The sequence below is a fragment of the Clarias gariepinus genome, chromosome 6 (genome assembly GCF_024256425.1).
Source record: "Clarias gariepinus isolate MV-2021 ecotype Netherlands chromosome 6, CGAR_prim_01v2, whole genome shotgun sequence".
NCBI classification, from domain to species: Eukaryota; Metazoa; Chordata; class Actinopteri; order Siluriformes; family Clariidae; genus Clarias; species Clarias gariepinus.
In genome coordinates, this window is record NC_071105.1 from 34,468,027 (window position 1) to 34,485,047 (window position 17,021).

The window sequence follows — 17,021 nt, forward strand, 5'->3', positions numbered from 1 at the left end:
AGTAAATAACTAATTATTTATTATTTTAAAATAAATAATTTTAACTAAATTGTAAGAATGCTCTTTTTGTCCTTATGCCATATTAGCCTGCTTGTTAGTTTTTGGCATTTTGTGTAATTGCTAATCCTACTGTATGCTTAATCAGCCATTACAAACATCTGTACATCTTTAGGACTCATTAAAAACCACTTTCTTCTAACTAATAATGTTGAATCAGTCATTAATAGCAACCACCCAGCCTTCATGATCATGTGACTTGTGGTTTAGCAAGGGTGCTATTTTACCACACATGGCCCTGTTTCCTGTTTCCTGTGTTTCTCTGCTTCCTGTTAAAGAATTTGTGCAAAAAGTGTCCTTTACACTTCCCTGAATGGCCATTCCCTTCTGCGGTCAGAAATGAAGCAATAAACTCTGGGTACACACACACACACACACACACACACACACCAATAAACTCGACTCATCAGGAGGAAGTAGGCCACTCTTACTCATGTTCGGTATCGATGTCATATAATTTAGTCCACACGCACACACACACACACACACTTACACACACACACACACTTACACAGACACAGATATCTGTATATAGAGGTGGCCAAAAGAATTAAGACAATGCCTTGACATATGCCTTGTATTGTGGTTCTCTTTGTTCACAAAACAGGTGATGATGTCTGAAAGTAGTTCTTGTCTATCTGGTTGAAGGATCGTGCCAATTACAATCCGGTGGTTTATTTTAGGGATATAACAAATATGTGGCAGGACTTTTACTTTCTAAAGCTAGGGAATTCCTAAGTGAATTGTGAATGTCTGTGGTAAAATTCTGTGCAACATCTTCAGGAAGTAATCGAGCAGACATAGACTAAATAACACCAGAGTACTTCAGAGGTCTATTTGACTCTGTCCAGCCGGCTTGAGCAGGTTTTAAGGAATAAATTGCTTTATACTAAATATTGATCTTTATATAACAAAATATTCTTATTATCTTGATTGTCATTATGCAAACAAACAAACAAAAAAAAACCTGATAATGTCGTTTATTTAGTTTTGTCTCAATACTTTTGGTCACCACGCACAGACACAAAGTAACCACTAGATGGCAGTACAGTTCTGTTTCACTTTCACAGCAGCAACACTGTTTTCAATATTGCACCAAAGCCTTAAAATCTGTTTTAGAAATTTAATAAAATAATGTTGCTACAATATATCCCATAAAATATGTTCACGATACAAATGTAAATCTGTACATTTAGTCCAACACTGCAGTTTAAGGCCTGTCTCTGAGACTGTAAATGTTAAAAAGAGAAGTCCAGGAAAACATTTATTTAAAAAAAAAAAAAAAAAAAACTTACTGCATATTACATTTTTGTATTACAGGTTGTAGATGAGAACGGAATAAATCAGCAAAAAAAAAAAACATATACAAATAGCATAATCCTTATCTCGGTCCTAATGCGGTCAGTTTTGTGCTAATTTAGCTAACCATGCACGAAATCTAGCCTTTCTTCTTTGTTGTAAACAAATAGCTTCAATTGGATTAAAGCATTAGCACCATCAATGGTCATAAGTAAAAATGCATAGAACAGCTGGGGCTAATTTCTTCCCAGCCCGGACTGTAGATTTACCAGTGTCTCCCACACATAGAGTATACAGTACATGAACTGCCCAAGTACAGTATATTAACAGCCAGCTAAATATACAGTATTTGAGCTGCCTCTTTAAAAATCTGACGGCAAGAATGATGCCATTGGCAATCTATTAACTAGTATTAGACAGTTCCCTATCACACTAGCAGAAAATACAGGTACAGGAGCGATAGCATGAGAGCAAAGCGAAAAGACAGCATGATTAACCCGTTAAACTCAAGCAGCACAGTACTAGCAACCTGGTATTAGTAAAGAAATAATAATAAAGAAATAAAACAGCCACTTATATGGAAGTCCTGCTGGTGTGTGTTGCTGGGAGAGAATTCAGATATCAAACTATGCAATTTGGTTTAGGGTACGTTATGTAAAACTACATGTGTAAATCATAATGCTCTTTTTGATCTTTTTTTTTTTTAATGTAGGTTATCATATTGCCTAGGTTGTGCTAAAAAAGGATATGTCACCCTATATGGTGCAATCCTGACCCCATTTATTTATTAAAACATAGTTATGCAAAGAATTAAAAAAAAACTGTTCTCTGACAAACAGTGCCATCTTAATACAGTGAAGAGTGTTTAGTTAGTAATGTTTTACTTTATCTTACTCTGCACAAAAGACAGGTAGATGGAGGGAATATTTAGTAGGTTTCATCTCTAAAACGTGAAATGAACAGAAATATCAAATAAAAAAAATATATTGTGTTGAAGGTCATATATATTTGTTGTATGAAGTAAAATACTAGTAGTCGTAGTAAAAATTGGTTCTGACAAGTAATGCCGGCCCGCTCCACGGACTACAACAGCGAGTATATTACACACCTGTTGGAAACGCTGTTTACAGAAGCTTTTAGTGAGTGTATTTGGTAAAGGTTAACAAATGCTTTAACTAAAAACAAGGAACAAAATTAGTCTGTCTGTTTATTTAGCTTGTCAGCCCGGCAAACATGGTAGCATTAGGTCAGTGAGGCAGCTCACCCCTCCCCAGTGGTCTGAAGTGGGCTAGCCCGTAGTGGTCCCACATGGGGTTTGGGCAAGACTGTATTAGGCCAATGTGGGATTTCATGGGTTAGCCCTGGCCCACACTGTCCACAGTGTGAGGGTAAAACAGTTTGACCGTAGGCATGTTCACACACACGAACATGATCATAAACCAGAACCACTTGACTTGGCAGTAACACTCCTTTAAAAACAAAAAAGCAAAAGTGTACCTGAGGTTACTCTTATATTACAAGCTTACCCTGTGCTTGCTTCATGTTTCTCAGCATTAGCATGTGCTCACCTTTATACTGATTTATAACTTGTATAATAGTGCAGAGGTAGCTGGTGAGTAGAAAAAGGTGTATGTGCAAATTGAAAAAAAAAAAAGATGAAAAAGATTTTTTTGCAATCACAAAAATTTTGTATTTCAAAATGTAGGTTCCTATTCGTAATAATAATAGCTTTAGCCCATGAGATGCTCTATGATAAAACTATCAACCATAATATAATACAAATTTCTTAATAGAAAAATGCACAGTTACTGATGAGTGATCTGATTATTTTTAGCTTTGGGAGACCACACTGTTGTTAAACACCATGTTACGCCGGCAACCATTTTGGATAGTTAGCCTGACTTATTGTCATTCTGCTAGCAGAGGTTGTGTTGATACTGTAATATTAAAGGAAAAAGTTAATGTATTTTACCTAGAAGTAAAATTTTGGAAACAAACAAACAAACAAACATAAAAACCCAACGTTTTGACAGAGTAAAGGGAAACTTGAGTTTTTCTAAGTGTGATTCATAGCTCCGCCCCCTTTAGTCTTCAAGAGATGACACATTTCTTTTTGCTGTCTTCCTTGTTTTCTGAAGCTGAAAAAAAAAATTGTAGTGAGGATCAAAACTCGAGCGGCACAAATCTGTGCCTGTGACAAAGCATAATTGAATGATAATTTAATAAAAATATGTACTTTTATAACGTCTAAATTTTACCACTACCAAAATATGTGAATGAAGACTCTCGAAATGAGAATATTAATATTTTTGGGGGTCATAGAACATCTGAAAACAACCAGAAAAACATGATGGGTGATGGGCGTCCCTGTGCTATTTCTCTGCCTTTGCGACCCATTTTTTAAATTTATAATTTTTATATAGTTGGTTAAAGTGAACTAAAATTCAGTTCATCGTATTGCCTAGGTTATACTGGAAAAAAAGGATATGTTATGTTATACTGCATAATCCGGAGCCGTATACATGTTTACTATAAAACAACAGCCAAATATAAAATGGCTAAAATGCTCTTAGTTTAAAAGGCTAAGAAATAGTAGAGGTTATATGCTAGAGCCTGGATGGGTGGGATGGGTTTCTGTTGGACTTATACCTCTATCTCACCTATGTGGTGTGACTCGCGGAAACGTAATCACAGCGCCAAAAATCGCGGTGAATCATGATGAACCGTACTAACGGCCACCACGCAAAACCGTGTGGGTGAGATATTAAAGTTCAGCAAAAAACAAATTTCCCAAGTTTCTACTTAGCTCAAATCTTTTCAATTGGCCATGATATGTTTGGTGTCTGAAATTGGCTTGAATCAAGGTTGCATTGCTAAGTAAAATTAAATAGCATGACTTGCGTAGGTGGTGTCTGACTGACACCTTCATCTGCTTTTATCTATAAAAATGGATGATGTTTATCACATCGCGCAAGCAGCTAGAACAAAGCTGGTAGCATATAAAGAAGTAAATTGTTGATCAACTACGTATTTGTGGCTTAAAGGGACAAGTTTAATTGCTTTGATAACATGCCTTGAATAACACTTCAATTCTAATTTACAGTTTTGACAAGAAAACATAATAGTTACCTAGCATCATGACTAAGCCAAAGTCTAGACTAAAATAAAGTACATTAAAAAATTTTTAATCAGTAATAATGAACTGATTTAACATACCCTGATCGTCAGTTTGTGGCTCTGTGCTCTTTTTATTTTTCTTCTTTTTACTCTTCTTTTTCCCAGACACGGGCGTTTCAGCAGTCGATTCCTCGGGGCTCTCTGTAATGTCCTCCATGGCACTGGTGGTTGATCTCAGATTTGTCGAAGTGGAGGCAGCAGGATCTCCAGCACCCGTTTCCCCTGTCTCATTTTTACCCGCACTTTTCTGTTTAGATTTTCGCAGGAAAGAAAATCTTTTCTTCTTTGAAGGTACGCATGATATTTTGGAACCTTTTTCTTCCTTCCGAGACATATTTGGGGTTTGCGATTCCAGCATCTCATTTTCTTCTTCCACTGGATTCCCAACTCCTCCAAACTTTTCGAGAGATTCCTCCATTTTACTCATTAGATCTAGTGAAGTGAGGTCTTCAGGAAGACCACCAAGTGCTAACAGGTATTTGGGGTTGTGGTATTTATGGGCGGGCACTTTCAGAGTGCCCTTCTCTCCAAGACTCACTTGGAAGCGGGAGGTGGCCGGTAGTGTGGGTCTTGTTGTTACCGTCACCCGGGTTGATGGAGCTGTATTACGCTTGGTAATGCTGAACTCTTTGAAGAGATTAAGCTCGCGTGACATGGCGTAAAGCTCTCTAAAGTCCCGGTCGAACATTTCGACAATCTGTCCCGACATAATGATGATTATGTTTCTGTCCATACGTGATGAACTCCATGAGAAGCTGGACAACACAAGAGACAAAAATATTACATATTGTCTCACTGCATAATCACATAAAAGTGTAACTCTATTTATGGTCCTGCAGTTTATTATTATTAAACAAAAGTAAACAGATAGATTAATAGTTTCAATTGAAATCTCAATTTGTGTCAAAATATTTTTTTTGTGAAATCGTTTGGTGGTGTGCTGTGGCCTACCACAAAGTAGAGTTACTGTTATACCCTAAAGTGGATTATTTTCCTATAACATCACATCCTGAAGGTTTTTATGCATATTACACAGCAGTGAACTCAGGGCACGAGATGGGGTACACCCTGTATGGGTGCCAGCAATTTGAAAATGCCAGTTAGGTATAATGTATTTATATGTGTTACCTATAACATGTGTTATAGCATCCTTGTGGGTTTTATTAATTACCATTAACTACTTAGAATGTATTAATTGTACTTAAGGTAATTGCTTTTATGAATAAACAAAATCATTATGATTATCCCTTACTGCTACAGACTATTTATAGGTTTCTATTTCACTAAAGACAGTTGTACATGCTACATAGCATTTCTTTCAGGACATTTTGCAGTACTTAGCCATTTACTTAACATGTAATTGCATGGATCCTTACTCTTTTTTACAAAGGGCCTGTTTAATTCCAGCCTAATAACATGCACACTTGATAGCTGATAAGCTAGCTTGATTAAACAAGAGGAATCAGGTGGGGCTGGAATGAAAACCTGCTCGTCTGGAATGAAAACCTGCAGCCACAAACCTGCCCATTATGGATAAGCATGTAGACCAAAATTACAGAGCTACAGAATTACTACTATCCTTGACGGGACATGTTTGCTTTTTGTTTTCTGAAACTAGCACCTACTGTATGTTTTTTAAAAAAGATTTGGGATTACTGAGTAATTAATAGTAGGACATGTCTGGCTTAATGTTGTCAAATAAAATCCCTCTTATTTGTTCTTTCCCATTGTGAAACAAATCCAACAAAAGCAATATAGTCCTTTCATGTATTTAAGGTTAATACTTACAATAACACTATTACATTGGAAGTGGCCATAGTAAAAAAAGATGCTTGTATTGTTTACCTATAGTACACACCGTTCAGCTATAACATTATGACTGCTTGCCTAATATTGAGCACTGTGAGCTATGTCACCTTTCTATGGGAACCAGCATTAACCCTTTCAGCATTCTGAAAAAGCTCTACTACACGAGCCTGCCATTACTCCCCACATGCATCAATAAGCCTTGGCCATGCATGCCCCTGTCCTCGGGTTCACCGGTTTTCCTTCCTTGGACAGCTTTTGGTCGGTCCTGACCACTGCAGACTGGAAACCCAACATCTCACTAGAAATGCAGTTTTGCAGTTGCTCTGATCCAGTCCTCTAGCCAACACAATTTGTCCCTTGTCAAAGTTACTTAAATCCTTACGCTTGCCCATTTTTTTCTGCTTCCAGTACATGAACTTCAGAAACGAAATGTTAACTTGCTGTCTAATACAGTGTATCTCACCCCCTGCTAGGTGCCACTGTAACAAAATAAGTTAACTGTAGCTACTGTGAAAATTGCCAAATTGTGATGGCTAGATGACTCGACCAACTTCAAAAACAGCAGGTCTTGTGGGATGTTCCTGGTCTGCAGTGGTGAGGACATACCAAAAGTGGTCCAAGGAGAAAGAAAAATGGTGAACTGGTGACAGTGTCAAAGGTGGCCAAGGCTCACTGATGCATGTGGGGGGAAAAACCACTGTAGTAAAAACTGCTGAAAGGTGAATGCTGGTTCTGATAGAAAGATGTCAGACTGTAGTGCATTACTGTTTTGGTGAGAAAAGCGGGAAACTGATCAATAGTATGCAAGTGGTCATAATGTAATTACTGATAAGTGTATTTCATGACTAAATAATGAAATAAGGCTTGAGCCTGTTCTAGGGAATTTAGGTACAAGTCCTGATACACCCTGGATTGGGACAAGCACCCATACACATACACTACACTACAAGTAATTTGGAAACAGTAGTTAGGCTGCAATAAAGGTCTTTCACATGGCTTTTGGGGGAAACCCCGAGGAAACCCACCAAGCACAAGAGAAGCATGTAAAATTGAACCCACAACCATGGAGGTTCAAGACAGCAGTGCAATACACTAGGCCACTGTGCCACTAATTTAGTAAATATAAACCAAAATTTGGCCAACTCTGCATTAGCATAAAATTAATAAGTAGATATGCTGTCTTACTTGGACACTAGAAGGGCTTTATGTTAAAATGCTGTTCATCGACTACAGCTCAGCATTCAACACCATAATTCCCTCCACACTCACCACCAAGCTGGAGCACCTGGGACTCAACTCATCTCTGTGCCAGTGAATCTCTAATTTTCTAAGTGACAGACTACAGGCAGTAAGGATGGGTGGACATGTCTCAGCCTCCCTCACTCTCAGCACTGGAGCCCCCCAGGGTTGTGTTCTGAGCCCCCTGCTGTACTCTTTGTACACATATGACTGTGTGGCCACTATTAGCTCCACCACCATCATTAAGTTTGCTGATGACACAGTGGTGGTGGGCCTGATCTCTGACAACAATGAGTCGGCCTACCTGAAGGAGACTGGGAATCTGGAGAACTGGTGCCAGAGGAACAACCTCCTTCTAAGAGTCTCAGTAAGACAAAGGAGTTGATAGTGGACTTCAGCACTAAGCAGGAAAGGAACTACCAGACCCCCATCATCAACAAGAGCCCAGTGGAGAGAGTGGAGAGCTTCAAATACCTCGGTGTTTACATCACACAGGACCTGTCATGGTCCCGTCACATCAACACCGTGGGGAAAAAGACGACAGCGTCTTTACCACCTCAGACGCTTGAGACACTTCAGACTGCCCTCCAAGGTGCTCAGGAACTTTTACTCCTGCACCATACAGAGCATCCTGACGGAAAACATCTCAACCTGGTTCGGAAACAGCACCATGCAGAACAGACGAGCTCTACAGAGGGTGGTAAGATCAGCTAAGCGCATCATCCGCACGAGCTCCCTGACCTGCACTCGATCTACAGCAAGCGGTGCTGGACCAAGGCCAGGAGAATTGTGAAGAACCTCAATCACCCCAGCAATGGACTTCTCTCTCTGTCAAGGTCAGGAAAGTGATCCCGCTACCTGAAGACCAACACAGAGAGACTGAGGAGGAGCTTCTTCTCGCAGGCAATAGGGTCTCTTAATCAGTACACCACACAGTATTGATCCATTTTGCACTTCCACACACACGGTTTTGCACTCACTGTGGACATTCTGGACATTCACTTACACTAGTGGCTACTGCACAACTACACATTCGTGGACATTAGTTAAATTATCACGAGTCACTTTAAATATGTCACTTTCAAGCATATTTGCACACCCCCCTGGACGTTCTGTTACCCGGATGCACAGTCACTTTAAACCCGTGACATTTCTATTTATACTCAATTTATATTCAACCTCATTCCCAAACATACAGTCCTTAATTCTAAATCTCTGTATTGCACAGCTGTTTTTATTTTCTTATTTTCCATATTTTTCATGTAAAAAAGATGTTTCTTATATTGTATATTTGGTCCTGTACAGTACGGCTGTCTCTTATTTTTCTATATTTTTCATATATTTCTCTTATATTGCATATTTTGTACTGTACAGTTATGTTATTTTATTTTAATTCTATATTTTATTTTATTCTTTCCTAGTTAAATTTACCTTCTGTTTTTTTTTTAATATTTATTTTCTATTTCATAATCTTTTATTTTAAGGTCATGGGCAGTTGTCTAAGCATTTCACTGCATATCGTACTGTGTATGACTGCGTATGTGACAAATAAAATTTGAATTAGAATTTTCTGCCCTATAGTCTTTCAGTCATTTTCTTCCTAATAGTCTTGTCACTTCATGACAGCTGTACAGGAGTGAATTTTTATTTAACTCATCAGTTAAAATTACATTAAATCCTAAAATTATGCATAATTAGACTGATTTGAGTGACAGTTGCATTGCATGTGTCAAACCGTTAACTGTCTGCTCTACATCATTTTAGCTAACCGCTAAGCAGCTAACTGGAATTGCTGTAGTTTAGTTTACCACAAGAAATGTTGACACAGGGGTGACAGGTAGGGTATTGACGATGAAGTTTAACCAAATGCAAATAACATTAGCATATGAATTAACATTAGCCATCTCAGAACTTCAGCTAAGATAAAGCTACGCTAGCTTGTGGTAAATGAGCTAACCAACAGCCAGCCTCAGTCGTGCTGCCAATTTGCACATTTATGGTTTAAATGGTTCTTTAGGCGGGGTCAGTTATTGTCAAGATGGCGATGACAAGAGCTTCTACAGTTGAGCTTTAAAACCGCTCTTTAGAAAACCTGTGGATGACGTCACAGAGGGTTTGTCCAGTTCTGATACAGTTTTTGGATGGGATAACCACCGTGTTGCTTCACCATGTAATGGACAATTAATTGTAGAGTCCAGCTCATGTTCCGTCCACAGCTTGTGTAAACTGTCCTCAAGCCCTCATGTAATTACAAATGTGCTGTCGGCTGGAAATTTTTGTTTACTGTATTCATTCTCAACCAAACACAGGGTTAGATGTTAAGACATCGTAAGGGTTCAAAACAAACAGAGCCAGTTTACTCACCTGTACGATCCAAACATCACTTTGTCTCCATCTACAAGCATGTATTTGTTGTTTAAACTCCCAGGGATCCTCCCACAGGACAGGTCAATTCCTATACCTCTCAGCAGGCGGGTACGGATATGCTAGAAAGGCAGATTGGTTTACAGTCTTAATCAAATGTTATGGTGCAACTCTGATGGTGGTTTCATCTGCAACTCAAAACCTGTTTGTATTGATGCTTTTGTTCTTGTAAATGATTGTTTCTATAGTAACAACTAATTCACAGAGGTTTTATGGAAGATTGTCTACATAAAAAAATGGATTTAAAAACGAATGTGTGTAGATGATGCAGTGGTGAAGTTATCTTTGAGGAGATCACACATCGGGAAATTAAGAAAGTGTGTTCATGGAACGACTGTTTACAGCTGCTATAACTGTTATGCTTTAATAAAACATAGTAATCATAGTCTAGGTTTAGTATTAAAGGAATAAAACACTTTTCCTACAAGAAACCTGATTGATCCTGCCATCACACCATTGATTTTTTATAAAGCAGCACACCTAAATATGTTTTATGACAAATGCATATAATACACTAAATCAATTTCTGTTTCAATCTTAAATGTTAATCGAAATTTCGGAATAAATCATGTTCTTCCGTGTTTTGTATTCTGCTCACCTGGAGATGCTGAGGCCCGACCTCTAGTCTGCTGCACATGTCGAGGAAGTGTGGTCCTCCTTTACTGTCCAGTATAATGTAGACAGAAACGCTCCGCTTGGACGCTGCATCCAGAAGATCTTGTAGGATCTGAAGATCTGTTAGAAGGTCCATGACAATTGCGATAACCTGAAAAAAAAAAAAAAAAATTTATTGGTTAAAATAGACTTAAGTAAAAAAGTATGATAAGTAATTTTATGGCAACAAAAACTGTTTGTTCCAAAAACTGTTCCAAATCCCATGCCACAATATTCACCATAACATGTCAAAGCGACTATTTTATTCTTATTACATCACCGTTGTCCAATGGTTGGCTGCAATGACCTATGACTTCACATCAGTGCTGTAAAGTTGCTGCAAAGGTAAGATAAGTTGCTGAAGAAGTCCATTACAGGCAATCTGGAAACACCAATTGGCCTACCATGCATCTTTTTAGACTGGGGAACCCGAGTAACCAGGTGAAATCCGGAAAGGATGGGGAGATCACACAAACGGGACACATACTGTACATAAAGACCAGAGGTGAGACTTAAAACCACAATCCTGGAGATGCAAGGCCACAGTGCTAACCACTAAGCCACGTTAGTTGTTCTTTCAGCTGCACAGGATTTTACACAGGATTCCCTTCCTGACTCAAGCCTTTTATTATATCTGGACTTGGGATTTTTTGGACTTCGTACTTGCATTGTCAGGAAATCAAATCTACAGTACTATATTGAGACAACCCGTTGTTGACATACAAAAAAAAAAAGAGCCTGATCTGTCAATGGTTTCGGTTTTCTACTCTTCAAGCATATTACTGACCAGCTAGCACGCAAATTGTTTATGGGAAAGTGAAGTCAGTTCTATTGTTGAGAAACATACCTATGCATGAAAAAGTACCTACTGAAAGCAGCATGCAAAATGAAAGCAAAACTATGACAAGGCTGTGGTTATCTGTGTAAGCAATAAAAAAAAAGAACAGGGTGTGCTGTTACGGGAAATAAATCAACGGCAAGGTGGTGAGATGTGAGGAAATAATAACTTTCCATATCATTTTTCAGATCAAACAAATAGTTTAAAGTTTAAATATGCTGTTTTTATCTAAATAATGTCTAGATAACAAACCATGCATTCATGGATGATTGAACTGATATAAACCACAACAGAAGAATGATTCAGTATTTCTCTGAATGACTCATAATTCAGTCTCTAAACTAATATTGCGTTACCTACCAAAAAAAAAACCTACCCATGATAATAAAATTTTTCATGCAACAGAAATTTTGCATTAAGCGCAGTTTCAATCCAAGGTTCTAACTAGGAATTAGTAACATGACAAGAACATCATACGAGGGCCATCCAAGTCAAACAAGGACTTACTTGTGAATGAAGGCAATAAAATATTTAAAGAGGCGTGGTCAGGGAACACTGAGGGAACTTTCTACCTTGATGGTATTCAAGCACAAGTAAAATGCTGGGATTGGTGCATTAGTGTGTTTTTACTTTTATGCTCTGTTACCCTGCACAATCACAAGTCCTGGTCTGGCTTGAACAGCCCTTGTAAATTTCTGTGTATCATAATACCAATCCAGCAGTGATCTGGACTTCCTTAGTATTTCCTTAGTATGTTAAATGCCTTTAAGACATTGTGCAACCCATTAAACATTGCATTAAATTAAATGGAATTGACGTTGCTTTATGTTTAATAGAACTTGGATGCTGCTAGTTGATGGACCAGTTTTTTTTCCATGTTAGTGCTGTAAGACAAAAAATACTCTGAAGCATGCTAGAATTCAAGCTCCCAAAATGTCAAGTTAGTACATGCCTACACGGTACAAATACAATCACTTGGAATGCAGCTACAAGACAAAAATCTTAAAATACTCTGCAACATACATACATGTATATTATTATAATTTTTTTGTGCATCCTTTGTGTACAGTATATACAGTAAATATAACCCCAAGCAAAATGGAAATTAGATTTTTATGACACTTTGATGACTTTTCCATTAAATATGTAGCATTGCCAATATCTATCATACAGTTGCCATGAATGTGGGAGAAGCGAAGATGCCGCAGAATTTGAAGAATGTCAACTGTCTGGTCATACACCATAGCGAAACCTGAAACCATGACCATATGACGATCCTACTGGGTATCTGGGTACAGGATGTTGTTCAAGGATCCTAGTCATAATGCTAAACACAAAGCTAACCCAGCTGGCCTTTACTGGGAATACCTGCTCATTTTTCCAACCACACCCTTCAATTCAGCTGAATGAGCAAGCACATAAACTTTCTCTTTCTTTTTTTAATGGCTTTGAATCTACAGTATGTGGAAAGTATATAATAATATTAACACATACACCACATAATGGACACTATCTAATAGATAAGCAATGCCAAAGAGGACATACCAAAGGCTTGTAACTGATCTGAAACAATTTCCTACATTGCAGGCAGTTCTACATTTAAGAGCTTATGGCAAAATGTTTTAAATGGAAGTACAGTAATGAGAATGTACCCTTAAATATACGGCGCTTTTAGAAAGACAGCAATAGGAAATCAAAGTTTCACCCAGGGATGGACTCATCAGAAATGTGTTATCTAGTCTAGTATTTGGGCGGGTTCGAATGTGCTGCACTGTTCCAGAAAACTGACTCAGTGTAAGAGGATAAAAGTTCCTGTGATGAGGGATGACTTCATATTTCCATAGTGCTTATCCATCCCCGAAGGATCGGTCTTAAAGCAGGGAATCATGTTGCAATATTGACAAAGATTCAGGGTTCTATCATTACCTCACAAATAAATATATATTTCCAAGTCTGCTTAGTGGCTTTGTTTTCTCTAAATGCACTGTTCAGCAGGAGCTTTCTGGTTTATTGTTATTGGTCTTACTGTAAATTTGCTGCTTTGGTTGTTGTTACATCACAAAGTAAGATTTTATTGAACTAATTGTAAAACATAAGAGAAAAAAATGGTTTGATCAGTGATTTGATATGAAACTAGAGTTTTCATAACAGATGTTTTAAAAAGTTTTGTCATATGTGTATAATATTAATATTCAGAATAAATACTAAAAACTACACCACAAGCAAGCTATTACTTAAATATGTACAGTATTTTTTGTTTATTTATCAGAGCTTTCTGACCTATCACTGATATTTTTGTAAATATAAAAAATATGAAATGATTTTTAATTGTATAAGGTTCCATCAGTGTAAAAAAAAAAAACTGATTTACAGACATTTTTGTTTTTGGGTTCCTGAGGTTGTCATTCAATTTGAAGGGAAGTTTAAAACTAAGTCAATAATAAATAGAATATGTGTTGGTTATTTTAATGGTAGGCTGTGATTTCCAGAACTGTAAATAAAACCAAACAAACAACTAATAATAATAATAATAAATACAGTACATAACTCACATTCCCTGGCTTTGCATTGAGATGCTGTATCCTGAGAGATAAAGTAAGAATGTCCAGGGGGCCTAAAAAAAATCTTCATACATTTAGGGAATATTTGGGTCCACAGATTCCAGGTTGTTAGGTGGAGTGTCCTGAAAGGTCACCAGCTCTAACACATATGCTTTTCTTTTATCAGCAAAGGCATACAAAGGCACGGACCATGGTGTACCACGAAATTATACAACTGTAATTCAATGCATGACACCGCACCAGATGTGTTAAAACAAATTCAGTATTTACAAAACAAGGACACGAATGTAGAAGATGTTTTATAAATAAACTTTCATGTTGCCTTGCCCTTTCAGGGTACGGCTTCGATTTCTCTCTCTCTCTCTCTCTCTCTCTCTCTATATATATATATATATATATATATATATATATATATATACAGTATATTAAACATAACATGTAAACATTCACAGTGCAGAGTGGAAAAAGTATGTGAACCTGACTTCTCCAAGAGCCAATTGGAGCCAGGAGTGAGCCAACCTTGAGTCCAATCATGATATTGGATGTGTTGCTGAAAGCTGTCCTGCCCTTTAAAAACACACACCAGTTTTGGGTTTACTGGTTTCAAGAAGCCCTGCCTGATATAAACCATGCCTCAGAAAAAAAGAGCTCTCAGAATACCTACAATAAAGAATTGTTGACTTGCATGAAGCTGGAAAGGGTTACAAAAGTATCTCCGAAAGCCTTGATGTTTATGCGTCCACGGTAAGACAGTACTGTTGCTACTCTCCCTAGACGTGGTCACCTGGTAAAGATGACTGCAAGAGCACAGCGCAGAATGCTTAATGAGGTAAAGAAGAATACTAGAGTGTCAGATAAAGACTTACAGAAATCTTTGGCACATGCTAACATTTTTGTTGACACATCTACAATAAGGAAAACATTAAACAAGAATGGAGTACATGGGAGGACACCAGGGGGGAAGCCATTGCTGTCCTAAATAAATATTGCAGCACGTTTGAAGTTTGCAAAAGAGCACCTGGATGTTCCACAGGACTACTGGCAAAATATTCTGTGGACAGATGAAACCAAAATTAAGTTGTTTAAAAAAAAAACACACAACACTATGTGTGGTAAAAAAAGGCACAGCACACCAACATCAAAACCTCACCCCTACTGTAAAACATGGCGGAGGGAGCATCATGGTTTGGGGCTGCTTTGCTGCCTTAGGGCCTGAACAGATTGTTGTCATTTATGGAAAAACAAATTCCAGAGTTTATCAAGACATTTTGCAGGAAAACGTAAGACCATCTGTCCACCAACTGAAGTTCCGCAGAGGATGGGTGATGCAACAGGACAATGACCCAAAGCATACAAGTAATTCAACAAAAGGATGGCTTCAGCAGAACAAAATATGCCTTCTGGAGTGGCCCAGTCCTGACCTCAACCCGATTGAAATGCTGTGGCATGACCTTAAGAGAGCGATTTACACCAGACATCCCAAGAATATTGCTACACTGAAACAGTTTTGTGAAGAGGAATGGTCCAAAATTACTTCAGATTGTTTTGCAGGTCTGAACTGCAACAACCGGAAACGTTTGATTGAGATTATTGCTGCCAAAGAAGGGTCAACCAGTTAATTCCAAAGGTTCACATACTTTTTCCACCCTGCACTGTGAATGTTTACATGTTATGTTCAATAAAAACATGAAAACATATAATGTTTGTGTAGTATTATTTTAAGAGCACATTTTTTGACCAATTCATGCAAAACTCCACGTAATCCCAAAGGGTTCACATACATTTTTCTTGCAACTGTGTGTGTGTGTGTGTATATATATATATATATATATATATACTAAGGAAATATATATACTTATTCACCCTATGCATGGAGACATTTCATTATTACATTTAAATTGTTTCATTTAAATTAATTTAATGTTTTCCTTTAAATTAAATTTAAATTGTTACTTTAAATTGTTTCACTGTTAGCTACCTATGTTTGCAGAGAAGGAAGAAAATACTGAAATAAGTAAATAAATAAACAAATTCTCCTTTGCATGTATCTTCAACACTTGTAAAGTTTTATCAAGGAAAGCAAGACGCAACTGTAGTGTTGTTTAGTGTTAAATATTAAATATATACACATTACTTCAGAACTACATCTAGAGACCTTTAAATCTATGACGTCAATAATCAACAGCACCGTTCAATATAGTGTATAGGAGCATTAAGTGTTTTGAGAGAACCTTGTGCGCTTCTTGGATCAGCCTACGGACCACTTCTTTAATGTGCGGCCCGTTGTCTTTGGGCGGGTGTGTGTGCACCATGACGCGTGTGACGCCTCTAAAGAAGCCAGCCGAGTTTATCCAGCCGATGTCCAGCAGCGGCACCTCGGTGTCGGACACCTCGGGGAAGTAGGTCGAGCGTAACGACGTCGTGTCGTCCGCATGCCTGTCCTCGTGCTCACCGTACTGCTCGACGCTGCTGTTGATCGCTTTGATCTCGCGCGCCGACAGAAAGTCCTTGACGTTGTCCGCGCGGAGGCGCGTCTTGAACGCGCCGTCTCCGTTCCGCAGCAGCTCCTCGATCGCCGCGCGGTGCGTCTCGCTGTAGTAGAACTCCGGCCTGTTCTCCGGGACGTTCTGGCCGATCTGCCCGTCCTCCATGCACTGAAGCTGAGACTCAGCCATTGCTGCTCCTTAACAGCGGACCCTTACCTTAGTTTAATATTATTTTCTTTTTTTTTTTGTTTGTTTGTTTACTTGTTTTCTGCCTTACTTCAACTCACGAGCGCGGAAGTAGCGCAAGTGGCGCTAACCTGGTCATGTGGCGCGAGCACAAAGGTGAGCGCGCAGGTAGGCGTGGATTAATCAACACGCGAAACGTTCCACGCGGATCCCCGGGCAATCCCTTTACTTTACACACGACATACTTCAAATTGTTTCACTGTTAGCTACCTATGTTTGCGTAGAAGAAGA

At 38.3% G+C, this 17,021-nt stretch overlaps 1 protein-coding gene across 1 annotated transcript; it reads right to left on the bottom strand.

The window, feature by feature from the left end:
• Window positions 1-3,035: 3,035 nt before the first annotated feature.
• On the bottom strand, window positions 3,036-16,788 carry LOC128526994 (protein FAM83F-like). The gene is made up of 5 exons (XM_053499243.1): window positions 16,290-16,788; window positions 10,604-10,771; window positions 9,946-10,067; window positions 4,573-5,288; window positions 3,036-3,494 (listed from the first exon to the last, which is right to left on the bottom strand). The coding sequence occupies exons 1-5, from the start codon at window positions 16,731-16,733 to the stop codon at window positions 3,448-3,450; spliced, it is 1,497 nt and encodes a 498-aa protein (XP_053355218.1). The 5' UTR covers window positions 16,734-16,788; the 3' UTR covers window positions 3,036-3,447.
• Window positions 16,789-17,021: the final 233 nt, after the last annotated feature.